The sequence below is a fragment of the Panthera uncia genome (assembly GCF_023721935.1).
Source record: "Panthera uncia isolate 11264 chromosome A3 unlocalized genomic scaffold, Puncia_PCG_1.0 HiC_scaffold_11, whole genome shotgun sequence".
NCBI lineage: Eukaryota > Metazoa > Chordata > Mammalia > Carnivora > Felidae > Panthera > Panthera uncia.
The window spans coordinates 21,986,448-22,014,078 of record NW_026057578.1 but is presented as its reverse complement, the minus strand read 5'-3'; the positions used below and the strand labels follow the sequence as shown (position 1 = coordinate 22,014,078).

Below are 27,631 nucleotides of genomic sequence, written 5' to 3'. Positions count from 1 at the left end.
AATAAAATACTTGCTATAAGAACCACTACTTGGCCTATAAAAGAAAACTATTGTAGGACTGAACCAAACACATTTATTAAATATTTCAAACATGGGGAGCTTGGCTGGCTCAGTCAGGGGAGTGTGTGGCTCTTGAACTCAGGGTTGTGAATTTGAGGCCCATGTTGGGTGTAGAGATTACTTAAAAATAAAATCTTAAATTTTTTTTTTCAAACATGATTTTCAATGGGAAATAAGCAGACTAACTGGCAAGAGTAAAATTGAAATATGTATTCTCATAGAGATCTGAGATAACTCAAATACTGTACAAAATATACCAAACACAGCTAATGAAAAATGTACCTGATGATCATTGCAAAAGGGTGCAAAAGGGGATTTAGATACCCTACACCTTCTTCCAGGTCTGAAACTAAGTTTTCTTAACCTACAGAAGTCAAAAGGGTGAACAATAAGATAAAATTTCTGTCACCAGTCAATCAAGAAACATTAATTATGATACCAGAGAGTCTGTGAAAAATGCACATTCACAGGCCTACTGTAAATTCCCACAATCGGAATTTCTGAGATGGAGGGTGGGCAGTTGACCACTTGTTAAAATGATTCTTGGGGGGCGCCTGGGTGGCGCAGTCGGTTAAGCGTCCGACTTCAGCCAGGTCACGATCTCGCGGTCTGTGAGTTCGAGCCCCGCGTCAGGCTCTGGGCTGATGGCTCGGAGCCTGGAGCCTGTTTCCGATTCTGTGTCTCCCTCTCTCTCTGCCCCTCCCCCGTTCATGCTCTGTTTCTGTCCCAAAAAAAATAAATAAAAAACGTTGAAAAAAAAAAAAAAAATTAAAAAAAAAAAAAATGATTCTTGGGACACTAATTCCAAAAAACAGGGCCTTGAATGTCCGGAAGGGGCCGGGAGATGAAAAATAAGAACTACTGAGGGGCACCTGGGTGGCTCAGTCAGTTGAGCACCTGACTTTGGCTCAGGTCATGATCTCACAGTTTGTGGGTTCAGGCCCTGTGTCAGGCTCTGTGCTGACAGCTCAGAGCCTGGAGCCTGCTTCAGGTTCTGTGTCTCCGTCTCTCTCTGCTCCTCCCCCACTCGTGCTCTGTCTTTCTCTCTCTCTCTCTCAAAAATAAATATTAAATTTTTTTTTTTTTTAATAAGAACTATTGATAGATGAAACTCTAGGAATGTATCCACCCTGTGGACTAATATTTGACACAAAAGTTTACCGGAGCTGACAAGAAAATTCAGTACAACTTTAAAAGTTATTCTCTGACTAAGGGGAAAGCAGAGCTATGTGTGTCGATGTGGAGGATGCTCAAAAGTATAATAATAATAATAATAATAATAATTTTTAAAAAGCGATGTAAAATGAAAGTTTAAAAGGTTACTTACTGTTTATAATTTTTATAAAGCTTAAAAAACATGTAGAACAACACTATACATTGTTTATAGCTATAGATATACATGTAGTGAAAGTAAAAAACATTTGTGAAAATGAATAAACCCAATTCAAGATGGCACTTATTTTGGGGGAAGAATGGATGGAAACAGAATCTACAATGGGTACAAAAAAGACTATATTGGGGCGCCTGGGTGGCTCAGTCGGTTGAGCGGCCGACTTCGGCTCAGGTCATGATCTCGCGGTCCGTGAGTTCAAGCCCCGCATCAGGCTCTGTGCTGACAGCTCAGAGCCTGGAGCCTGTTTCAGATTCTGTGTCTCCCTCTCTCTGACCCTCCCCCGTTCATGCTCTGTCTCTGTCTCAAAAATAAATAAAACATTAAAAAAAAATTTTTTTTAAATAAAAAAAAAGACTATATTGTTTCTAACATTTTGTTCTGAAAACAACAGATCTGAAGCAAAATTAGGTAAAATATTAAGATTTAACAAGCTAGGTAGTTGCCTACTTACACTTTTCTGTATGTTTAATATATTTTAGTTTTTCTTTTGGTTTAAATATTTTGTGCTTATTTGAGAAAATGCAGTTTAGAAATATAAAAATCAATTACAATTCTATTACTGAGAAGCAGATTTCCTCCCATTCTTTTTTTTTTTTTTTTTAATGTTTTTTCTTTCTTATTTAGTTATTTATTTTTAAAGTAGGCTTCACGCCCAACATGATCAAGACCTGAGCTTAAATCAAGAGTTGGACGCTCACAGGGGTGCCTGGGTGGCTCTGCTGGTTAAGTGTCTGACTTCGGCTCAAGTCATGATCTCACAGTTCGTGGGTTCAAGCCCTGTGCCGGGCTCTGTGTTGACAGTTCAGAGGCTGGAACCTATTTCAGATTCTGTGTCTCCCTCTGTCTCTGTCCCTCCCCTGCTCTCTCTCTCTCTCTCTCTCTCTCTCTCTCAAAAATAAATAAACATTAAAAAACAAATAAAAAAAAAGAGTTGGACCCTTACATAATAGGGGCATCTAGGTGTCTCAGTCAGTTCAGCATCCAACTCTTGATCTCAGCTCAGGTTTTTTGTTTTGTTTTTTTTTTTTTAAGTTTATTTATTTATTTTGAGAGAGAGCAAGGAGGAGGAGGGGCAGAGAGAGGGTGGGACAGAATCCCAGGCGGGCTCTGTGCAGACAGCGCAGAGCCCTATAGGGCTCAAAGTCATGAACAATGAGATCATGACCTGAGCTGAGATCAAGAGTCGGACACTAAACTGACAGAGCCACCCAGGCATCCTGTCTTTATTTTTTTAAGTTTATTTATTTATTTTGAGAAAGAGAAAGAGAAAGAGAGAGAGAGAGAGAGGGAGAGAGTGAGTAACATGGGCACATGTGCTAACAGGGGAGGGGCACAGAGAGAGGGAGAGAATCCCAAGCAGACTCTGCTCTGTGAGCTCAGAGCCCAGAACCCGATTTAAAGCTTGATCTCACTAAGCGTGAGATCAGGACCTGAGCTGAAATCAAGTCAGACACTTGACTGACTGAGCCACCCAGGTGCCCACAGCTCAGGTCTTGATCACAGGGTCGTGAGTTTAAGCCCTGTGCTGGGCTCCGTGCTGGGCATAAAGCCTATTTAAAAAGAATAAAATAGGGAGCGCCTGGATGGCTCAGTTGGTTGAGCGTCCAACTTCGGCTCAGGTCATGATTTCACTGTTCGTGAGTTTGAGCCCCACATCAGGCTCTGTGCTGACAGCTCAGAGCCTGCAGCCTGCTTTGGATTCTGTGTCTCCCTCTCTCTCTGCTCCTCCCCTGCTTGCACTCTGTCTCTCTCTCTCTCTCTCTCTCAAAAATAAACATTAGAAAAAAAAATTTTTTTTAAAGAATAAAATAAAAAGTCAAAAAAACATAATAAACTCAGATTCTTCTTACCTTCATTGCATCAACATGAATTTCCTTCAGTTGCTGGATATAATTATGCAGCTTCTTTCTGTCACCCAAGGTACTAAAATTACAACAGGATAAGCAAATCCATCATTATTTGCTTAATAATAATCCCTGGAGTATATAATAGCATATAATCAACTCTAAATTATCTACACTAATAGAACGAGAAGTCAGATTAAAAGGAACAATTAATAATTCAAACATACGCCCCCTCTAAAATTCTCCCCCGAGGCTTCTGCCCTTGATTCTCCTCTCTTGGAAACTCAGACTTCAACATCTCCTACGTCTCTACTGAACGCTCAATTTATACTTCAGACTTATTTTAACCTAACCGAAGTTGCCATCTTCTCTCACAACCCTGAATCTGCATGGTTCAAGGTAGTACACTGAATTATAGCATAGAGATAATGAAAAAGGACTTTGAAATCAGAACTGGTTCACATCTGCACATGGAATCTGTGTGACCTTGGGGGCAGGGAGAATCACTCAACCTTTTTTAGTATACTAATGTTCTCATCCATAGCACAGGGAAAATATTATCTACCTTACAGAGCTGGAGAGGGATTAAATAATGTATTCAGCACTGCAGTTAATGATAAAGACCCAGTTCCCTCCCTCAAGAACTAGAGAAATTTAACTATGATTACCGGTGTCACAGAAATCATCACTGATTATCAATTCAGTATTTACCCTATCAGAAGTATTTTAACTATAAGAATTTAGGAGTCTATTAGTGTGAACAAGTGATAAACTTTGTTCACATGATAAGTCCATTTAGTCCATTTAGGAGTCTATTAGTGTGAACAAGTGAACTTTGTTCACATGATAAAGACTTTTAAATTTATTATGGTAATGAGTTACAAAGGTCCAAGTCTGACTTATGAACATTGGATATGACTTAGGTACAAATCCAACATATATGAAGGCAATAGCTTTACTTATACCCATCTTCTTTTGTCAGTAATCCCTTATAATGCTTCAGTTTGAGAAATAAATTTAATAGGATTTAATGTAAACAGCTCAAAATCCTGTAATTGGTTATCCGGCTTCATTTACCTAATTGGTCCAAGCAAATTAGCCTGACACTTGGCTAATTATCAACAGAAGCAGCATGTAAAGGGGCAGAATTTACTGACCTAACAGCTAATTAGATTGAAAAATAAATCTTTTGCTAAAAGTTCTAGATACACTTAGAGTCAGAACCACTACAATTGGCCTCTATATCATATTAAATCGTACTACAATCTAAGAATCACTTTCTTGGGATATATAGAGGCATTATTACAGCTGATAAATCATAAAGCAGCATACATTGTGTTTTCCTATTTTCCTACCATCCTCATTAGTTTGATATAACAAGCAGAGGGAAAGGCCAAGCTTGAGAAGTACTTACAGGTCAGCGATAACGGAGTCAGGTTAAGTATCATTGCACAGTTGAGCACAACCAAGAGTTAGAGCATAAAATACCAAACCTAAACCAATCTCATTGCTTAGTATTTACTTGAACTGATACTCGGTATTCATTACTTAATAAAACCCAAAAAGAAATATTCACAAAGAAATTGCTGATTAAAGTCTATAAAATTAGGGGCACCTAGGTGGCTCCGTTGGTTGAGTGTCTGGCTCTTGATTTTGGCTCAGATCATGATCTCACAGTTCATGGGACTAAACCCCATGGTAGGCTCCAGCCTGTGGTGGGCTCTGTGAGCACAGCACAGAGCCTGCTTGGGATTCCCTCTCTCCTTTTTCTCGTCCCCTCCCCCCAGCCCCCCCACCTACTCACATGCTCTCTGTCTCTCTCAAAATAAATAAATAAACATTAAAAAAAGATAAAATCTACGAAAATGGACACCCAAAACCTAGAGGTTTTTTGGTTTAACAAAGGTTAAAAAAAAATACAGTATCTTAAACAAAAATTTAAAGTATTCAATGGGCCAGGGCGCCTGGGTGGCTCAGTCGGTTAAATGATCAACTTTGCCTGAGGTCATGAAGTCCTGATTCCTGAGTTCAAGCCCCACGTTGGGCTCTCACTGTCAGCGTGGAGCCTACTTCAGGTCCTCTGTTTCCCTCTCTCTACCCCTCGCCTGCTCGCTCACACACACACACACACACACACACACGCACGCACATTCTCTCTCTCTCTCTCTCTCTCTCAAAAATAAACATTAAAACAACAACAACACGGGGGACTGGGTGGTTCAGTTGGTTAAGCATCTGACTTTGGCTCAGGTCATGATCTCACAGTTTGTGGGTTTGAGTCCTGCATCAGGCTCTGGGCTGACAGCTCAGAGCCTGAAGCCTGCTTTGGATTCTATGTCTCCCTCTCTCTATGCCCCTCCCTGCTCATGCTCTCTTTCTCGAAAATAAACAAACATTTAAAAAAATTTTTTTAAAACAACAACACTATTTCAAGTATCCATGAGCCATAGTTAGACTATAAGATTTCATATGTATATTTCATCATTTCCTGAATCTAAAATGTCTTACAACTGACATATACAGTTAATGTACCAATGTTTCTTATTTCTTAGAAAAACCTTTTATTTTTTTTTTAATGTTTATTTATTTTTGAGAGAGAGAGAGAGAGAGAGAGAGAGAGAGAGAGAGAGAACGAGCAGGGGAGAAGAGGGAGGGGGACAGAGGATCTGAAGTGGGCTCCACATTGACAGCTCATGACCTGGGTCAAAGTCAGATGCTTAACCAACTAAGCCACCCAGGTGCCCCTAGAAAAACCTTTTAAATTGGGGCTCCTGGATGGCTCAGTTGGTTGAGTGCTGACTTCTGCTCAAGTCATGATCTTGCAGTTCATTAGTTCAGGCCCCGTATTGTGCTCTGTGATGACAGCTCGGAGCCTGGAGCCTGCTTCGGATTCTGTGTCTCCCTCTCTCTCGGCCCTCCCCTGCTCTCATTCTGTGTCTCTCTCTGTCAAAAATTAAAACAAAACAAACCAAAAAGAAAACACCTTTTCAATCAACAGTTGATCATAAACTTGAGAAAATTTCAGTACTTTTCTAAACTGGACTTCCTCTTAGAAAGCAGAATCTAAGACAAGACCTTATGTACAGGTAATTTATTTTTAAGATGTGAATCCTAGGAAAGGTAAAACAGGAAAGGATGGAAAAACAGTACTAGGTTATATTAATAAATTGGCTGAACTACTACCACTGTGAACAACTTTGCCTAATCTCACTGGGATCTTCAAAGGCAGCTCTAGCCAGCAGAATTTTGCTAAGATAGAAATGTTCTGTGTCTTCCCTGTCCAACATGGTAGCCACTAGCCATAAGTAGCTATTGAGCACTTGAAATATGGCTAGGTAAGGAACTGAAACTTTAATTTTAATTAATTTAAACATGTAACTAGCAGCTGCTGTATAGGAACACACAGCCCTGAAAAGTCCTGCAGAATATACCTCAGAGTTATACGGTGGGCACAACCAGATAATGTTCATTTGAAATTCTATTTTGTTCACTCATGTCTCCAAAGTTCCTAGAAGAATTCCTAACATGTAGTGGGCCCTCCATAAATATTTGTTGAATAAATCGGTAGTATTTGAGTCCACGAAATATATGGTTCTCTTTAAAAGCAAGACTATTATGGGGCGCCTGGGTGGCTCCGTCGGTTGAGCGGCCGACTTTGGCTCAGGTCACGATCTTGCGGTCTGTGAGTTCAAGCCCCGCGTCGGGCTCTGTGCTGACAGCTCGGAGCCTGGAGCCTGTTTCGGATTCTTTGTCTCCCTCTCTCTCTGACCCTCCCCCGTTCATGCTCTGTCTCTCCCTGTCTCAAAAATAAATAAAACGTAAAAAAAAAATTTTTTTTTAAATAAATAAAAGCAAGACTATTAGAATAAATGCAATTCAATTAAAAAGTAAGCAACTAGGGGTGCCTGGGTGGCTCAGTCAGTTGAGCATCCGACTTCGGCTCAGATCACGATCTCGCGGTCCGTGAGCTCAAGCCCCGCGTTGGGCTCTGTGCTGACAGCTCAGAGCCCGGAGCCTGCTTCAGATTCTGTGTCTCCCTCTCTCTCTGACCCTCCCCCGTTCATGCTCTGTCTCTCTCTGTCTCAAAAATAAATTAAAAAAAACATTAAAAAATTTTTTTAAATAGTAAGCAACTCAATATACCTAAGAAATAAATAGTAAGAGGGATGTTGAGGGGACTGAAACGTGATTATGAAAGAGACTCCTGATGATTCTGATCCAAAGGACATTTATTAAAATTCAAGTAAATATCCTAAGGTGATCTTTTCTTACAATCTGCTTCTATTATCAACTACTAAACAACAGTGTATGAAGTAAGTGTATGAAGTAATTGTTTTGATTCTTTGGTTACTGTTGCCACAAACAACACTTAGCCAAGTGGGACTCCAGAAGAAAAAATACCTTATTTTACCACTGTTGCCAATTCTCAAAAAAAAAAAAAAAAAGTCTCCATTTTAAGCAATATTTAAATATTTGTTTCTCAACTGTGATCTTTAAAGTGGATCCACACTAATCTAGCCCCTACAACTTCCAGCCTTACATAGGGATCTCTACCTATATATATATAATTTATTATTAAGGGCCAATGTGTTAATCACTTTATATGCACTGTCTCATTATCATTTTCCATTTCACAGGTGCAGAAACTGAAAGGTTAAATTACTTGTCTCAAATCACACAACCAAAAAAGGAACAAGCTACTTTGGATCATGTCTTTAAATCTAATACCAAGTATACATTCCAGTCTTAAGACAGCTTTAGGAAGACCTAAAAATATGTTCAAGATAAGGTTGTAGCCTTGATTTTTCTTGCCAACATTGCCCCCCTATTAGTCTTTACGTATTTTATGGTGTGTATAATCCAATTATTCTGAACTTGAGAGTAAAAAGTTGGTCACTGCAAACTTCATGAAGGCTTGTCAGCAAAATTTTTAAAAATTTTGGAATCATTAGTAATATTAAACACAGGATTGCACAGCAAAAACAGACACAATTATGTTGGGATTCAGTTTTAAAACACTTTGTAGATTTATTTATTTTAAAGTTAATTTATTTATTTTTTGAGAGACAGAGACAACACAAGTGGGGGAGGAGCAGAGAGAGAGGGAGAGAAAGAGAATTCCAAGTAGGCTCTGTACTGTCAGCACAGAGCCCAGTGCGGGGCTTGAACCCACAAAGCCATAAGGTCATGAGCTGAGCCGAAACCGAGAGTCAGACACTTAATCGACTAAGCCCTGAAAGGGTGGGCCTATGCCAGCGGCCAACTCCATCTTGTTCTGTGTCCTTCACGTTGACCACACCTCCTCCCCTTGAGTAACCCCCCCCCTCCACCTGCCTAACAGGACTCGGACCCTTCCCCAGGACCCTTCCCCAGCCAATCGGCTGAGGCCATAGCCATTACCTCACCACCTGCCCCTAGGCCCCAATAAAACCTTTGTCCTTTTGAAACTCGCTCTCTCTCCCTGGTATCTCACCGCTGCATCGGTGCAGGTAGGGGATTGAGCTCGAGCTAGCTCGAATAAAGGCTCTTTGCTTTTGCATCGGACTCGGCTCCCTGGCGGTATTTGGGGATCACGAATTCTGGGCATAACATTTGGGGGCTTGTCTGGGATCCCCAAGACCCCCGAGGGACCCCCGACCCGGAGAGCCTGACTGGCCACGGTTAGTGTCTGTTTGTTCTGTCTTTTCTGTGTGAGCTCATTTCTGGAATTCTGGTAGTGCCCGATGCGGTCTAAGTGGACGCACTGGAGGACCACGGGCCGGGAGTTTCGGAAGACATTCCGATCCTCCCTTCTGGAGGGACGTGGAATCCCCTCAAAGGTCTGAGACGAGGCGGGTCGCTCCCGCTGGTTGGCATGAGGCTGTCGTCTTTGGAGGGACGTGGAATCCCCTCATTGGTTTTGGAGGGACGTGGAATCCCCTCAAATGTCTAAGCTAGCTCTCAGTTTTGCTTCCATGGAGTTGGAAGACTTTCTAGGGGCCCTCTGTTTGTCTGTTTTTGTGTTTCTCTGTTTTGTTCTGTGGACTTACTGGACGGACGTTATGGGACAGACTCAGACTACTCCTCTAACTATTATGATTGATCACTTTAAGGATGTGAGGGGAAGAGCTAACAACCTCAGTGTGGAAGTCCGAAAGGGTCGGTTGCAGTTTTTTTTGTTCTAGCGAGTGGCCAACTTTCAATGTCGGATGGCCACCAGAGGGGACCTTTGACCTCCCTACCATCCACCGAGTCAGGAGTATCATCTCTCAGCCTAAGACGGGCCATCTTGATCAGCTCCCTTACATTATCACTTGGCAGGACCTTGTAGAAGACCCACCCTCTTGGCTTAAGCCCTTCCTAGCCCCGCTCCCTCCGGAGCCAAAACCCATTCTTGCTTTGCAGGAGACAGAGAAGAGGAAAAGTCTTACCCAGCCTTCAGCACCCCTCTACCCTGTCCTACAGGGGGGTACTGAAGAAGAATTAATTTTTCCTCCCCCGTATAACCCCTCTAGGATGCCAGAAGAACACCATCCTCCCCCTCAGGGGGAGGCAGACGCTGTTCCGAGAGCGGGAGGCGGAAATGCTCCAGTGGGAAGCCCGCCCTTTACCAGACAAAGGGCTCAGAGGGAGCAATCCGCCTCTGCCGCCAACTCCACTATTCTGCCCCTGCGAGCCACCGGACCCCCAGACGCAGAGGGGAATCAGCCCCATCACTATTGGCCTTTTGCCACTAGTGACCTCTACAATTGGAAAGCTCAGAATCCTAAGTTTTCCGAGAAACCGGCAGGGCTTATTGATTTATTAGACTCTGTTCTTTTTACCCATCAGCCCACGTGGGATGATTGCCAGCAGCTTTTGCAGGTCCTGTTCACGACTGAAGAAAGAGAAAGAATCCTCAATGGGGCCCGAAAACTAGTTCCGGGCGCAGACGGGAATCCCACCACCAACCAGGCTCAGATAGATGCCTCCTTCCCCTTAACTCGGCCCCAGTGGGATTTCAACACGGCAGAAGGTAAGGAGAGGCTCCGGGTCTACCGCCAGACTCTAATGGGGGGTCTCCGAATGGCTGCTAGAAAGCCAACCAATTTGGCCAAGGTAGGCAATGTACAACAGGGAAAAGATGAATCTCCGGCTGCCTTTTTAGAACGGATCATGGAGGCATTCCGTACCTATACCCCCATGGATCCAGAGGCTCCGTAAAGCAAGGCAGCTGTTATCATGGCCTTTGTAAACCAATCGGCCATAGACATTAGGAGAAAATTACAGAAAATAGATAGACTAGGAGAAAAAAGTCTGCAGGACTTACTGGTAGTAGTCGAAAAGGTATATAATAACCGGGAGCCTCCTGAGGACAAGCAGGCTCACGCCATGGCGGCTGCCAGCAGTAAGCAGACTCGAGACCTGGCCAGAATACTACTAGCTACCACTGCTGACTTCCCGGAGGAACGAGACCGCCGTCTCCGGCAGCTGGCAGACGACGCAAGAAAAGGTAAAGGAACCACCAAGGGGGGGAAGCAGAGGCTGCAGAAGGATCAGTGTGCATACTGCAAGGAGATAGGGCATTGGGCCCGAGATTGTCCAAAAAGGGCCGGCGGGAAGGGAAGCAAGACTGATCGAGTAAAAGTCCTAGAGCTAGATGAACTAAGTGATTAGGGTAGTCGGGGTTCGGACCCTCTCCCCGAACCCAGGGTAACTCTTAAAGTGGAGGGGACCCCTGTTGACTTCCTTGTCGACACCGGAGCACAACATTCGGTCCTCCGCACCCCACAAGGAAAACTAGCCAGTAAGAAGTCCTGGGTACAAGGGGCAACTGGTATGAGCCAGTATTCATGGACTACCCGAAGAACAGTAGATTTGGGAACGGGCCGGGTATCCCACTCCTTTATGGTAATACCAGAATGCCCCTACCCGTTGTTAGGACGGGACTTACTGACCAAGATTGGAGCTCAGATAACTTTCAGACAAGCGGGGGCCTCAGGTCACCGATGGCAAGGGCCACCCCATCCAGGTCCTGACCATGAAACTGGAGGATGAATACCTCCTCCACCAGGAGGCGCTCCCGAGAGAGAATAATATAGACAGATGGCTACAAGAATTCCCCTCGGTTTGGGCAGAGACGGGGGGGGGGGGGGGGGGGGGGGGAATGGATGGGACTAGCCGCTCACAGGCCCCCAGTCCTGGTAGAGCTCAAGCCAGGAGAGAGTCCGGTAAGAATCAAACAATACCCCATGTCTCAGGAGGCTTGGAAGGGGATCCAGCCACACATCCGGAGACTACGAAGCCTAGGGGTACTAGTTCCTTGCCAGTCTGCCTGGAACACCCCCTTACTGCCGGTCAAAAAGCCTCACACAAATGACTACCGACCGGTACAAGACCTCTGGGAAGTAAATAAGAGGGTCGCAGACATACACCCAACTGTTCCCAACCCATATACTCTCTTGAGCTCCTTGGCGCCCTCCAGGGTCTGGTACTGTACTAGATTTAAAGGACGCCTTCTTCAGTCTGCCGTTGGCACCCCAGAGCCAACCCCTGTTCGCCTTTGAGTGGCATGATCCGGAGGAGGGCTACAGTGGGCAACTCACCTGGACACGGCTACCTCAGAGATTCAAAAATTCACCCACCATCTTCGACGAGGCACTACACGAGGACCTGGGTGAGTACAGAAGGGAGCACCCTGGACTCACCCTTCTACAGTACGTAGATGACATCCTGATTGCTGCCGACACGGCCAAAGACTGTGAGCGAGGGACCCAGGACCTGCTGGCTATCCTGGGGGCCTTAGGGTACCCGGCATCCGCGAAGAAGGCTCAGATATGCAGGGAGAGGGTAAGTTACCTGGGATATATCCTGGAGGGCGGACAGCAGCGGTTATCAGATGCCAGAAAAGAAACTGTCCTAAAGATCCCTACTCCCACCTCCCGAAGAGAAGTGAGGGAATTCCTAGGATCAGCCGGCTACTGCCGCCTCTGGGTTCCAGGTTTTGCTGAGAAGAAACTAGACCCAGTGGCTGCCGGCTGGCCGCCATGTCTAGAGGTAATTGAAAGGCTGACCAGGCAGCCAAGGCAGTCGCCCTTACTTCAGTCCCCACCATGACCATACAACTACCGGACCCGGGAGACCCAGTTTTACCAGACCAGCCCAAATACTCCCAGGAGGAGTTACAGCGGATCAAGAAACTCCCCATGGACCAGGAGATAAAGGGATGGTGGTACACACCTAACAAGGAGCTCGTGCTGCCAGACCAGCTCGGAGTCTCATTATTAGAGCACATGCATCGGTCTACTCACATGGGGGCCCGAAAATTAAAAGACTTAATCCGACATGCCGGAATCAAGATTCACCAACAGGACACCAAAATAGAGCAAGTTGTATCTGCCTGCAAGACCTGCCAACTCACCAACGCGAGAGCCACATCAAATAAAAAAGGAACCAGGCTCAGAGGCACCAGACCGGGAGCCCAATGGGAAGTCGACTTCACCGAAGTCAAACCAGGAAAGTATGGTTTTAAATATCTTTTAGTATTTACAGACACCTTCTCTGGCTGGGTGGAGGCATACCCAACCAAGCATGAAACGGCTCAGACGGTGGCTAAGAAGCTACTAGAAGACATCTTACCCAGGTATGGTTTTCCTGCCATGGTAGGATCAGACAATGGACCAGCTTTTAACTCGCAGGTAACACAGGCAGTAGCCAAGGCGGTGGGGGCAAACTGGAAATTACACTGTGCTTATAGGCCCCAGAGCTCAGGACAGGTAGAAAGAATGAATAGAACCCTAAAAGAGACCCTTACCAAATTAACCATGGAGACTGGCGGGGACCGGGTGACTCTCCTACCATACGCCCTTTACCAGGTTAGAAACACTCCTTACACTCTGGGTTTTACTCCCTACGAGATCATGTTTGGCAGGCCACCCCCTGTTATTCCCAGCCTTCGAGCTGAACTTATTGCTGAGTTTAAAGATCAAGAACTTTTTCTTTCCTTGAGCGGGCTCCAGAGGGCGCACGAGGACATTTGGCCGCGCCTCCGTGCCATCTACGAGGCTGGCCCGATCCGGACACCTCATCAGTACAGGCCGGGAGACTGGGTCTACGTCAAGAGGCACCACCGAGAGACTCTCGAGCCGCGCTGGAAGGGACCCTACATCGTGGTGTTGACAACCCCCACCGCTCTCAAGGTAGACGGCATCGCGACCTGGGTCCATCACACCCACGCTCGGCCAGCGGACCCCTCCTCGATCCGGAAGGACGTTGTCACGCGATGGGCCATCAGTCAGGACCAACACAACCCGCTCAGGCTCAAGCTACAGCGCATTCGACCCACCTAATATTGGTAACTCTGTTAACTCTGTTTGTCATTGCTCATGCTGCCGGGAGTCCCCACGCCCCCAAAACATCACCTGGCAGATCACAGACACCAGCTCGGGGACAATACTTAATCAGACGTCCCAGAGCCACCCCAGGGACACTTGGTTCCCAGAACTTTGCGTAAACCTCCAAACTCTGTTCCCCTTGTCACCATAAATGCGGCCGGTCCCATGATTGGGTCCCTAAGCTACATGACAAGGGGGGAATGAAAGGGCGGGACTACGCTGGCGGCCGACTCCATCTTGTTCTGTGTCCTTCACCTTGACCACACCTCCTCCCCTTGAGTAACCCCCCCCCCCCTTCACCTGCCTAACAGGACTCGGACCCTTCCCCAGCCAATCGGCTGAGGCCAAAGCCATTACCTCACCAACTGCCCCTAGGCCCCAATAAAACCTTTGTCCTTTTGAAACTCGCTCTCTGTCCCTGGTATCTCACCGCTGCATTGGTGCAGGTAGGGGATTGAGCTCGAGCTAGCTCGAATAAAGGCTCTTTGCTTTTGCATCGGACTCGGCTCCCTGGCGGTATTTGGGGATCACGAATTCTGGGCATAACAGCCACTCAGGCACCCCAACACTTTGTAGATCTAAAATGAGGACAGTTAAGATCAGTGTCATGGGCTTTGTCCCTCAGAGGTGAATTAGAAGGTCAGAAGTATGCTTGGCTACAAGTTGAATTTTATCATTCTTACCTTATTCCAAGACTTTCAAGATCAGACTCATTAAGATGGAGCAGTATTGAACCTGTGATTTTATTTCCTTTGGAAGAAAAGGGAGAAAAAAAGATGAATGGTTTCAACAATTATACCATATGCTTTTTTGTTTCTTTCAATTTGGATTCACCAGATTTACCCAAATCAGCATTTACTAAACCACCCACGACAGGTAATGGACTGTGTGTAAAAACCACTTTCATTTGCCACTTGGAAAGTCTTTTTCTCCACATGGGGCTCAAACTCACAACCCCCAGACCAAAAGTCACATATCCTACAGACTGAGCCAGCCAGGCACCCCTCTCACTTGGATAGTCTTCATTTTAATTAGATAACTATATTGACAGGCTATTTTTGATAAATCAAGTAAAAACTTTTAAATTATTTGAATGACTTATTTGTGAGGAAGTCCAGCAGCAAAACCAGTGGCTTCCTTCTAAAACAGGTGAGGTTTGGCGTGGGGGGAGGAAAGGAAGCTTAAATCTATTGTTCTTAGAATAGTCAGGTCAAAACCATAGCCTGAAGGGTGCCAAGTGTTGATTGAGTTCTAAAACCTCCAAGGAGGGGCTTGACTCCCAGATCTCGGAGATGTGAGTTTGAGCCCCACACTGGGTGTACAAATTACTTAAACAATAAAAGACTTAAAAAAAAAAACCTCCAAGAAAAGCACATAATACTGTGTTTTGAAATATATATACGTTTATTTTTCTTTCTCTCACTATATAATTAATTTTACTCCTTCCTGACCCCAGATTCTACAACTCTGGACTATTTTCAAACAAACAAAAATCTTTTTTTTTTTTTTTTTTAAGTTTATTTATTTTGAGAGAGGAAGAGCACTCATGAGTAGGGGAGGGTCAGAGAGAGAGAGAGAAGAGAGAGAGAGAGACAGAGAGACAGAGAGAGAGAATCCCAAGCACGCTCCACACTAACAGCCTGACTCAGGGCTCAACCCCACCCTTGATGATCTTTGATGAGAACACTTGTTAAGGTATAGCTGGCATGAATTCTGGAGTCCAAAGACAAAATCTTAACATTCAGTTCTGCTTTTTTTTCCAGTTGTATGACTTTTAGAAAGTTACTTAACATCTTTAGACCTCAAACACATCATCTGTAAACAAAACAGGGATTACAGCCTCTAAATTTCAGGGCTCCAGGGGGCCTGGGTGGCTCAGTCAGTTGAGCATCTGACTTTGGCTCAGGTCATGATCTCGAGGTCTGTGAGTTGGAGCCCCATGTCAGGCTCTGTGCTGACAGCTCAGAGCCTGGAGCCTGCTTCAGATTCTGTGTCTCCTTCTCTCTCTGCCCCACCCCACTCGTGCTCTGTATCTCTCTCTCTCTCAAAAATAAACATTAAAAAATAAATAAATAAATTAATTAATTGATTAATTAATTTCAGGGTTCCTGTGAGACTGTATTCCATAATGAGGAAAGGGACCCAATACCTTGTTTTGCCAAATAAAAGCAAACCCAGACTAAGATAGGGATTAGAAAGGAAGACTATTGCAATAGGGAGAATGTTGTGACCTCAGAAATCTCCAAGTGGTTCAAAATGAAACAGAAAAAAGTGTTGCTGTTTTTTTTCATAGGGTAAAGGAAGTGATCCCAGTGGAGTCTGACAGGACGGTATCCTGCTATGCTCAGCTGGTTACCGGAGAGGCTGATGATGGGGCATTCCACTTTTTTAGTGCTTGTTCAGGTTTGGGGACAAGCAAGATTTCAGGGCCTTCTAGGAGAGAGAGAAGGCTGACTAAAGTTTTGGTCAAGACAAAGCAGCAGACGGTTAAGAAATGAGCATTTGTTGGGGCACCTGGCTGGCTCAGTCAGGTGATCCATTGGACTCTGGATCTCAGGGTTGTAAGTTCGAGCCCCATCCTCGGTGTACAGATTACTTAAAAATAAAAAATCTTAAAAAAAAGAAAAAAGAGGGGCACCTGGGTGGCTCAGTCGGTTAAGCGGCCGACTTCAGATCAGGTCATGATCTCGCGGTCTTGTGAGTTCGAGCCCCGCGTCGGGCTCTGTGCTGACAGCTCAGAGCCTGGAGCCTGTTTCAGATTCTGTGTCTCCCTCTCTCTCTGACCCTCCCCTGTTCATGCTCTGTCTCTCTCTGTCTCAAAAATAAATAAATGTTTTAAAAAAAATTTAAAAAGAAAAAAGAAAGAAAAAAGAAATGAGCAATTGTGAATGTAAGGTCAGTTTTTACCAATTAAAGCAAGTAGTGAGTTCTGCTAGCATTTGACTGTAGGTTCAAGAGATCATTCTGAAGGTTGATGACTTAATCTACAGAACACCAAAAACAAAAACAAAATCTATAGAACACCACTGAAAGAGAAAGCCAACAACATAGTCCATCATATTTTGGAGACAGAAAATATAAAACTACTTCATCCCCACCTAGTTGCTATTCAGAGAAACCTTCTGAGTGCAGGCCAACCAAAGGGGGGGGAGGAGAAAAAAGAAGTACCATTTCCCACACCATCAAGCTTGTTTTTTAAGTCTTCAAACACTAAGTCCCTCCGACCCTAGACAAACAGGACTCCACCCTATAACTGCAAAAATTTATTAAACTTACAAATGGGTAAGACAGAGAGAGGTTAAGCTTCACATCCGTTAGGGCAAGTTTAGATCTCAACTGGATGGATGCTTGAACTGGAGCCAGTTGCTTAAAACTCACAACCCACACATTTGCCCCATGTGATGTGGCCAAGTTGTGGGCTGCTGGGAGTCCGGTGGTCAGCTCAGCACTCCCAGTGTCATTCAGATTTAACTAGGCAAACTGATTTTGGAGACCAAAACAGAATCATTACCAAGCTCTACAAGGGTGGTCAACAAACGCACCGAGCCCTGCTGGCATGCTACGGTAAGGCAATGGGGATGCAGGGATTCACAGAGCATGTGCCCTCCCCCTTAGGAAAACCCCGGGTTGAGGGGCCAAGGGAGAAAACTTAAACCTGAAAGCAAAACACACTCCAAGTGCTCCAGGAGCTGCAGGAGCACAGAGGGGGTCTCCCGAGCCCCGTGAGTCTGAATGACAGCGCCCCTCCGACTACGGTCTGGGGAAAACGTTCTTCTAGGTCACAACAGGGACCGGAGTCTCGCCTGCCCCGCGCTGGGGTGACCAGTTCCCGAAGAAACCCACCAGCCTCACACCAGGTGCCTCACCCAAGTTCACGATCCTCAAAGTCGGCTTCCCCCTCTGCGGGTCCCCAGCCCCAGACGCCCCATTTCTCCTCCCTCCATCTCCGGGGGGCACTCCTGGGCGCCCCTTCTGGCACCTCCCGTCCCCGTCTCAGGCCCCCGGTTCTGGAGGACTCTCCACCTCAGGTCGTCCCCCCACTTCCCCCCCCCCCCCGCCCCCAACACCTCGGCACCCCCGCCTCAGGTCTACCCCTTCTGGTACCTTCCCCGCCGCAGGCCCCCTGCTCAGAGGGGCTCTCCGCCTCAGCTCATCTCCGGCTCGGCGCCCCACACCCCCCGCCTCAGGTCCACCCCTTTCGTATCTCCCCGCGCAGGTCTCCCTTCTCCGCTTCGGGTCCTCTCTGAGGCCCCCAGGTCACTGCCTCGGCGTGCCCTCCCCTCAGGCCCGCGGTCCCCGCCTCGGGTCGCGGTTCCCCGGCCCCTCAGCCCTGCAGCCCTGCTACCTCGGAAGCGTTCCAGCAGTCCGGGATCACTGAAGCCACTGCGCTTTAGGAAGCAGCACACCTGCTCCGGGCCCCAGGTCTGGTGGTCGCGGTGGAGCTTGGGGCCCGGGGAGCTCTCCGCCGCCGCGGAAGGGATGTTTGGCGGGGTTCTCGGGCTGCCATCGCGTCGGGGCCGTTTGAAGGGCTGGTCCGAGTCCGCTCCCTGCATGGCTACAACCAGCGCCCTGCACAGCACAGTCAAGAACCGCGGCGCTGGGACCGCACGCAAGCGCACTGACTGCCGGTCGGTGGGGACGAGTCCGCTCGGCACTGCCAGCCTACCGGCCTCCCGCGCAGGCGCACTGGTACTCAGACCTTGCGGCCGGGCAGCCCAGCCACTTCAGCCACCGGGCCCCCTTGCGCAGGCGCAATGACAGCCCACTGGTCCTCAACAGGTCGGGAAGTTTACCGAAAGGGGCCGACTAGACGCAGAGCCGAGGAAGTGCTAATAGGGGCGAGGTGAGGAAAGAGTGTATCTAGGACCCGTGGAAGCCCCGCCAAAGCCCGGAGCGCGGGCTCCTCTGGTGAATTGCGGGTGTCTTCTTCCAAATGAATATCCCAGGCATACCCTTGGCCGTGTTTCATATGCCCCAAACTTAAACCTAAAAAGCCATCATCAGGCGGCCAGCATCTTCCCAATTGAGAGACAAATGGGCAAGAAGCTGAACTGGAAGACCCTAGAATGATTTCAGATCTGATATGAAGGTAGTCTTCTTGCATTTCACAACCTACGGTATCGCTGGGCAGTTAGAGGGCCCTGGGGGTGCCTAGCCATGAACTCTTATCTTCAGGTTTCCAAACAGAAGCAGACTTCAAATTTCTCTCTAAAAGAATCCTCAACCCCTCTCTCCAGCCCAACTCCCTGCCCAGAGAAAAGGAAGTGGTCATCCCGATTACTGTTCAACAAAATTCACCTGAGTAGATTTGAAGATCTAATTGGCTTGATTCAATGATTCATGAATAGGATAACATCCTATCTAGTAAGGAGAAAGGAACTGTACAAAATGGAAGATTTTTAAAGACAGAAAGGGTGTAAGACAAGGAAGTCATGACAAAAGAAAGGATTGTTTTAGGCAGAGTCACCCAGCTGTGGGGGGAAGGCAGGGGTCTACCAGGCCACTAACTCACTAGTGCTAGCCAAGAAATACCAGACTGACCTGTTAAAGGTCACAGTTCAGGGAAAGGCTGAAACTGCAATTAGGTTAGACACTAAGTCTTGGTTTGCTGATGTGGGGCCTCACACGGGTGATTTCATTTTGGACCTGTTTCTTTTTCAACATTACTTAAAATTTATCTTCAAGGACTTTTACCACCTGGTCGTAACAGCCTGTAAAAATGGGAGGCATGCCCCCGTCAATTTAGTCACTCGGGGGGAGGACCAAACTTCCCTGTAAATCCTAGTTCATGCAATTAACTAGTAAAAAGACTACTGCTACCACCACTAAAGCCATTACACCTCTCCATCCACCCAGCCATAGACCCATCTAGGGGATAAAGAGTGTATGAGGCCGATTATCATCAAGCATTATGAACTAGTGGTCTGGTAGAGAGCAAAATATTACTAGCATACACTTAGAGCTTTACTGTGGTGCCAGGCATTTTTCTAAGGGTTTTACAAATATTAATTCATTTATGTATCACAACCACCTCAGGGTGTAAGAAACTAAGGAACAGAGAAATAAGTAAATAATTTGCCTGTGGTCACACAGCTAGTAAGTGATGAAGCCTGGATTCAAACCCAGACAATCTAGCTTGGCTCCAAAGTCACTTGCTAACCTGCTTGTTAATGGGAATTTTGACATAGAATTATATCAGTTAACTCAAAACTTTCAATTGCTCCTTTGTCCCACAGAGCCATGGTGAAAAGTATAGAGAGGGGTACTTGCCCTCTGTCTGCCTAAAAGAGCCAGGCTCAGCAAAACATGCCCTTAAGCCCCAGAATAATTTGAGATGAGATGAGAGAGTTGCCAAGACTTGTGAAACCAAAACAAAGGGGTGAAAGAGACAACATATAGCACATGAATGAAAGCCTTATATTTCAAGTTGGAAATGGCTGGCTTAAAAACTTGTATTTTTTAGACTTATGGGAAAATCTGCCCTGACAGCAAGGTTTCCTTGGCAGTAGAAGGTGATATAAGCAGGGTTTTAAGTTTAACCAACTGGGTTTGTTCAAAGCAGCTGCTTTTGAGAACTTTAATTTTCTATTTGTCTGTGTTTGTTTAAGAGTGTAATTTAATTCCATATTTAGTATTTCCTCTACTTTCTAGGGGCCCTAGATCTTGTGCAAGATGGTTGGTTACTCGCTCAAGGTCACATGGCTGGTAAGTGACAGAATTGAGATTTTAAGCTGACTCCCAAACTTTGGTGCTTTTTGGTTTGCTGAATAGAGTTAACTCTATTTACAGTTCTGGTGATCTTGTTCCTTCTATCTTTCCACAACTTGGGAACAGTTACCTACTTGACATAGGCCCTGTGCTCTGGTCATATTAAAGGAGATGACTGCTCAGACTCGCCTCTGATTTCTCACTCACCATAGTTAGGACTAGAAAAAAAAGGTAATTTCAAATTAATTTCAAGCCCATTGCTTAATGACCTTGAATATCTCCAGCAATTTTTCTCAGCCCTTCCCTAGCTACCTTCCACCTACCCAGCTGAGCTGGGCAATTTTATTTCTGTCAGCATTAACCTTGTGGTTTTTATCTCTCCGCAGCTTCCTCTTCAACCAGTGCTGCTGGTTCTCAATGCCAGCTGTCATCACTGTTTTACTTCCTCTCCACCCTTTGTGGAACCTAGCCTTCTCAAGACTTCTTTCTTTCTTTCTTTTTTTTTTTTTTTTTTAGTATTTTCCCCAAATCCCAAAGCCAAGCCAAAATTCTTTTTTTTAACTTAATTTTATATTGAAAATTTTTTATTTTTTAAGTAATCTCTATACCCAAGCCAGGAGGAAAGGAGATTAGTTTATTGAATAGTGTAAGTGATGGAGTATAGCAGACAGTGTCTGAAAGACTTGGAAAAGTGAGTCTCTCTGTTGCTTGGGGTTAGGGGTTTATATTGGAAAGGGGTCCAGGGTACGTGTTCCTTCAGGAAGGCAAGGTAGGGTCAGATCAAAGGTAAGCGTCAGGTGAACAATAGGTGTTATCCTATAAATCACCAAAGGTGGGGATTACTGATGACAGGGTTGATGGAGGTTTGTTCGCTGGAAGCTAATGTCCTGGAACATGTTTAGGATCCGGTTCTTTTTGGATGTTACCTGATCCAGGTGTTTGAGGGCCTAGGATGAACTTAGAGAATGATTAACTTTCTTGTCTTCCCTTCGAGTGGGAACATAGCTTCTTTGTTCTTTGAACAGAGCTGGAAGTGGGGCATGAATTCACAAATCTAAGTTTTGTGACCTGAGCCACCCAGGCATTCCTAAACTTAAAAAAAATAATAAAATAAAATAGAATCCCTTCAGTTTCCGTGCCTCAATCCTTTCACGTATTTACCTTTACTTCCCTATATATGAACTGTTCCTAGGCTCAACAAAGCAACAAAGCTCAACAAAGCTAAGGTAGCTTTCTTTTGGAACAACCCCTGCCTTCTTTTTGGGCTGCCCTTCTGATAGTAAAGCTTTGTTTCAAAACTGGTGTCTCAGACATTGGCTTACTGTGCATCAGGTACATTGACAAGTTTCCCTCTGGTAACATCTCCTTCCCTGTGCACACACAACGGAAAGACCACGTGAGGACACAGCAAGAACATGGCTGTCTAGAAGCCAGGAAGAGAGGTCTTACCAGAAACCAACTGTGCTGGCACCTCGATCTTGGACTTCCAGCCTCCAGAAGAGTGAGAAACTAAACTTCTGTTATATTTAAGCCACTGTCTGTGGTATTTTGTTACGGCAGTCCTAGCAGACTAATACATATGACCAACATGTTTGTACTATGTCCACTCCTGAGTTGATGGCCTAAGGTTGGACATTTTGACTTTGTGGTTGCCAATCTTTGGGTCCCAGGCTTCTTGGTTATTATGCAAAATAAAGTCACATGGCGGCGCCTGGATGGCTCAGTCGGTGAAGCATCTGACTTTGGCTCAGGTTATGATCTCACAGTTTGTGGGTTTGAGCCCTGTGTCGGGCTCTGTGCTGACAGCTCAGAGCCTGGAGCCTGCTTCAGATTCTGTGTCTCCCTCTCTCTCTGCCCCTCCCCAACTAGCACTCTCTCTCTCTCTCAAAAATAAATAAACATAAAAAAAAATAAAGTCACATGTATTTGTCTATTTCTCTACTCTTAAGGGTGCTGTCATTAGTAACAAAACACATAATGATTCAAGTATTAAGGAAGGCTTTGTTCATTTTTTTTTACATTCCTTCCCCAAGTTAAATATCTTGTTTACATTGTGATCCTTCTCACTTAAAAACTCACCCTTGGGGTGCCTGGGTGGCTCACTCAGTTAAGGGTCCAACTCTTTGATTTCAGCTCAGGTCGTGATCTCACATTTCCTGAGATCCAGCCCCATGTTGGGCTCTTCTCTGGGCATTTGTATTCTTGGGACTTGTTCTGGAGGGTGGGTGTCTCTATTATCAACAAGGATAAGGGTTTCAGGATTTCTATAAAGGTGGGACTTAAAACCTGTAACTTGGGTGAGATTGGAGTTACACATGCATAACAAGCATACTGAACTTACCTATATTGTGAGTTAAAGTGGACCAATAACCATAGTGTTTAAGATGCTCTTATTCACTTTTTACAGGACTGAGAAAAGCCTCTATCCCTAGGAAAGAGAAGTACCACATACATTTGAAGTGGTTGCCAGAGAGGCGCCTGGCTGGCTCAGTCGGTGGAGAATTCCACTCTTGATCTCAGGGTGGTACTTCCAGCCCCACCTTGGGCATGGGCATACAGCTTACTTTATTATATTTTTTATTAAAAAATTGTTTTGTTTTTACATTTATTTATTTTTGAGAGACAGGGTATGAGTGGAGGAGGGGCAGAGAGAGAGGGAGACAGAATCTGAAGCAGCCTCCAGGCTCTGAGCTGCCAGCACAGAGCCCGATGCGGGGCTTGAACCCACAAACTGTGAGATCATGACCTGAGCTGAAGTCAGACGCTTTAACCGACTGAGCCACCCAGGCACCCCCATACAGCTTACTTTAATAAAAAAAAAAAAAATAAAAAAAAAAAAAAAGTGAAGCAGCTGCAGGAAAGTGAACTTTCCCTTACCCAGTCCTCTCTGAGTACTGGGGGGGAACTGGCACCAGATTCTGAGGAGGACAGCAGTGTACCTTGGTGAAAAGACCCTTTTCCTTGGGAAAGTAGCGAAGGGGGCACTGAATCTTCAGGGTGTTGGTGGAAGCTGGTGCTAAGGCTTCCAAAGTGGGAAGTTTAGGGAAGACACAGTAAAGGTGAGGCATTTGGGGTTTGCAGGAGGCAACTGGGAGAGAGGGTTTAGAAGAAAATTGAGTGAAGGGAGAAGATTGTCATTGGAGGTCATTACCACAACCACCCCTGCCCAACACTTTTGTTATCTGGGAATCTTTCAACAGGCAGAGTTCCTTCTGTGGTAACTGGGAGTGTGAGGATGTGCTCTCAAATGTAAACAAACAGTTTTCCAGAGCAAAGGAAGAAATGAAACTTAAGAGTACAGACTTCCCAGAATACAGGGATCCTTACGTGAATCTGAGTCACTCAAGACTAATACTGAAAGACATTGTATATCATACAGATTAAAAATTAGGCTGCAGTCGAAAGACAGATGAACGGATAAAGAAAATGTATATACTTATAGTGGAATACTACTGAACCTTAAAAGAAGGAAATTCTGACATGCTACAACGTGAATGAACCTTGAGGACATTATGTTAATGTCACAAAAAGACAAATGCTTTATGATGTGGGAAACAAAGGCAAAAGAAAAAGTTAAATTTCCTTACTACCTACAGCCCATTGACAAGTCCTTCAAACAGGCGGAATGAACTCCTCTGAGAGCTCAGCTCCCTCAGTGTTGACACTTTGCTAAGGGCAAAAGGCAATCTTATCTCAACATTATCCTGACCCTCCAGGATCCTGTGAGTCTAGTTTAAACATATAAAAATTCTGGGGTGCCTGGGCGGCTCAGTCGGTTAAGCGTCCAACTCAGGTTTCAGCTCAGGTTATGTATGTTCTCCTGGGTTCATGAATCCGAGCCCTGCGTTGGGCTCTGTGCTGACAGTGTGGAGCCTACTTGGGATTCTTTCTCTCTCCCTCTTTCTCTGCCCTTCCCCCACTCGCACTGTCTCTCTCAAAATAAATAAATAAACTTAAAAAAATAATAAACATATAAAAATTTCTTTGGAAACTTCCTTTATCTCTAACCCCTCAAACATAGGTTAGCAGTCATCCTCCAAGCATATGGCTCACTGATATACATCTGAAGGGTCTCATGACTGAGGATTTACTACACAGTAATTTTTCATTGACCTTTTCCGAACAATAGCTAGCCTCAGGATCCTGGAAACCCTGTTTCCCAAATTCCTTGGAGGCTTGTGCTTTCCCTAACCCTCTCCCAACTTGAAAATATATAATCAGTCACCCATCACAACCCCAGTGCAGCTCTTTCTGTCAGCGAGTCTGGACCCGTGTTTTAATAAAACCACCTTTTTATTTTTAGAAAGAGAAAGTGAGCTTGTGAGCAGGGGAGAGGGGCAAAGGGAGGGACAGAGAATCTTAAGCAGGCTCTACATTCAGCAAGGAGCCTGGCGTAGGGCTTGATCCCATGACCTTGGTATCATGACCTGAGCTGAAATCAAGAGTTGGGTGCTCAACTGACTGAGCTACCCAGGCACCCCAATAAAACCACCTTTTTGCACTGAAGACATCTCAAGAATTCTTTCTTGACCATTTGCTCCGAATGCCAACATTTCCACATCAATTCCACTTATATGTAATGTGGTATCTGGAGTAGTCTAACTAACAGAAATTAGAATGGTGGTTTCCAGGAACCAGGGAGAGGAGAAAAGGAAAGTTGTTTAATGGGTATAGTTTCGGTTTTGCAAGATGAAAAATTCTGAAGATTGATTGCACAACAATAGGACTGTCCCTTTTTTTTTTTTTTTTAAAGTAAGCTCTATTTCCAACATGAGGCTTAACTCACAACCCAGAGATCAAGAGTCACATGCTCTACCAACTTAGCCAGCCAGCCACTGCCTTTAATTTCCAATTTTGTACAAAAGTTTTCTTATAGGATTTTACGAGAATTGAGTCTGGCACATAGAAAATGCTCCATACATATGAGTTATAATTATTATAAAAAGCATCCCTAAGCCTCCTTCTTCATTAATTCAACAAATGTCAATATCATACTTTCTTTAATGCATCATTCCACACTTTGGGGAAACCACAGGGAAAAAGTACTACCTACATGGAGCTTATACACACTTGAAGTTTATATATTCAACTATATGCACTTACTAAATTACTAGTGGTAGATTCAGATAACACGAGTAGATCATAAGTTCTGGGGGAAAAAAAAAAGAAACCAAAAGTACAGGAAAGGCTGGTTGGCCTAGGAAGTGCTGTGCTTTGGCATGGGAACAGAGACCCAAGTGAAGGGAGCCTATGTGGTACTCCATTATATGATGAGTATCTTTAGTATTTTAATAACCTTGTATCATAATGTTACAAATAATGCCTGATTAACTTTGCAAACATTAGACTCACCAAACAAAATTTATACCAAGTTCTTTTTTTTTTTTGCTTGTTCATTTGTTGCTATGTATTTTTTACTTAAAAAAAAAAACTTTTTTTAATGTTTATTTATTTATTTTTATATTTATTTATTATTTTTTATTTATTATTTTTTAAAATATGAAATGTATTGCCAAATTGGTTTCCACACAACAGCCAGTGCTCATCCCAACAGGTGCCCTCCTCAATGCCCATCACCCACTTTCCCCTCCCTCCCACCCCCCATCAACCCTCAGTTCTAATATTTGAAACACATTCAAACAAAAAACCTCCGAAACACCCTTTTAATCTTTTCTTGTTTGATGATAAAATAACGTAAATGATGATACATCCATACATTGGAACATAACCATTAGAATTGTTACAGAAGGGGAGCCTGAGTGAGTCAGTTAAACGTCCAATTCTTGGTTTCGGCTCAGGTCATGACCTCTGGGTCCTGGGACAGAGCCCCACATCCGGCTCCATGTTGGGTGTGGAGCCTGCTTAAGATTCTCTCTCTCTTTCCTCTGCCTGTCCTTTCGTGGGTGCCCGGGCTCGGGCACTCTGTCTCTCTCTCTCTCTCAGGAAAAAAAAAAAAAAAAAAAAAAAGAGAGAGAGAGAGAGGGAGAAAGAATTGTCGGAGCGTCCGGATGGCTCAGTTGGTTGAATCAGACTCTTGATTTCAGCTCAGGTCATGATCTCACAGTTTGTGAGTTTGAGCCCCACACTGGGCTCTGTGCTGACAGCAGGGAGACTGTTTGGGATTCTCTCTCTCCCTCTCTCTCTGCCCCTCCCCCACTCATGTGTGCATGTGCTCTCTCTCTCTCTCTCAAAATAAATAAATAAACTTTTAAAAAACAAAAGAAAAAGAATCATCTTGGGGCATAATTTAGACATTACAATGATAAATCTGCCAAAGTATGTGATATAAATGGATAGATGATCCATTTCTTACTAAAAAAAATACATAATATATGTATTGAAAAAAGTCTAGCAAGATTCACATCAAGAGGTGGCCAGAATGTGGAGCAAGTGGAACTCTTTTTTTTTTGTTTTAAGATTTTTTTCTTTTTTAGGTAATCTCTACACTGTATGTGGGGCTTGAACCCACAATGCCAAGATCAAGAGTTGCACTCTAGGGGCGCCTGGGTGGCTCAGTCGGTTGAGCGGCCGACTTCGGCTCAGGTCACGATCTCTCGGTCCGTGAGTTCGAGCCCCGCATCGGGCTCTGTGCTGACAGCTCAGAGCCTGGAGCCTGTGTCAGATTCTGTGTCTCCCTCTCTCTGACCCTCCCCCGTTCATGCTCTATCTCTCTCTGTCTCAAAAATAAATAAACGTTAAAAAAAAAAATTAAAAAAAAAAAAAAAAAAAAAAAAAAAGAAGAGTTGCACTCTACCGACTAAGCCAGTTAGGCACCCCACAAATGGAACCCTTATACACTGCTGGTGAGAATTCAAAATGGTCTACTCTGAAAAAGGACATGTCATTACTTTATGAAGTTAAACATATATTTGCCATTTGACCCAGCAATCCAATTCATAAAATAATAAAAGAAATAAAAATATAAGTACAAAGACTTGGATGCAGATATTCATAATTATTAATAACACAAAACTAGAAACAACCCAAATGTCCATCAACTGGCAAATAGATAAATGAATTGTGGTGTATGTATAATCTGGTAAATAACAAAATCAACCAAGTAAATTTAAAGATTTAACTGGATTTATTAAATGATTCATGAATCAGGCAGCACCCCATCTAGCAAAAGAGGTGCTCCATGGTGTAGTACAGAATGGAAAGGTTTTTTTGTCTTTTTAAAATTTATTTATTTATTCTTGAGAGAGAGCGAGCAAGCATGCATAAGCAGGGGAGTGGCAGAGAGAGAGGAAGAGAGAGAATCCCAAGCAAGCTCC

At 44.7% G+C, this 27,631-nt stretch overlaps 1 protein-coding gene and 1 long non-coding RNA gene across 3 annotated transcripts in view; one reads left to right on the top strand and one right to left on the bottom strand.

Annotated features, from left to right (window-relative positions):
* The window catches only part of SAMHD1 (SAM and HD domain containing deoxynucleoside triphosphate triphosphohydrolase 1), a 51,099-nt gene extending 32,803 nt beyond the window's left edge, over positions 1–18,296 (bottom strand). The window contains exons 1-3 of one of the 2 annotated variants that reach the window (XM_049650834.1): positions 17,995–18,296; positions 14,333–14,399; positions 3,304–3,376 (exon numbers count right to left, since the gene is read on the bottom strand). In XM_049650834.1, the coding sequence (XP_049506791.1) occupies positions 3,304–3,376; positions 14,333–14,399; positions 17,995–18,202 (348 nt within the window). In that variant the 5' untranslated portion in view covers positions 18,203–18,296. Of the gene's footprint in view, positions 1–3,303; positions 3,377–8,770; positions 9,947–14,332; positions 14,400–17,994 lie in introns of those variants that run through there. The other variant, XM_049650835.1, reaches the window with a different exon arrangement.
* Positions 18,297–18,404: 108 nt separating this feature from the next.
* LOC125936639 (uncharacterized) overlaps positions 18,405–27,631 on the top strand; it is a 53,679-nt gene continuing 44,452 nt past the window's right edge. Inside the window, exons 1-2 of the long non-coding RNA XR_007462086.1 lie at positions 18,405–18,492; positions 20,301–20,354. This is a non-coding gene — a long non-coding RNA (uncharacterized LOC125936639). The remainder of the gene's footprint in view (positions 18,493–20,300; positions 20,355–27,631) is intronic.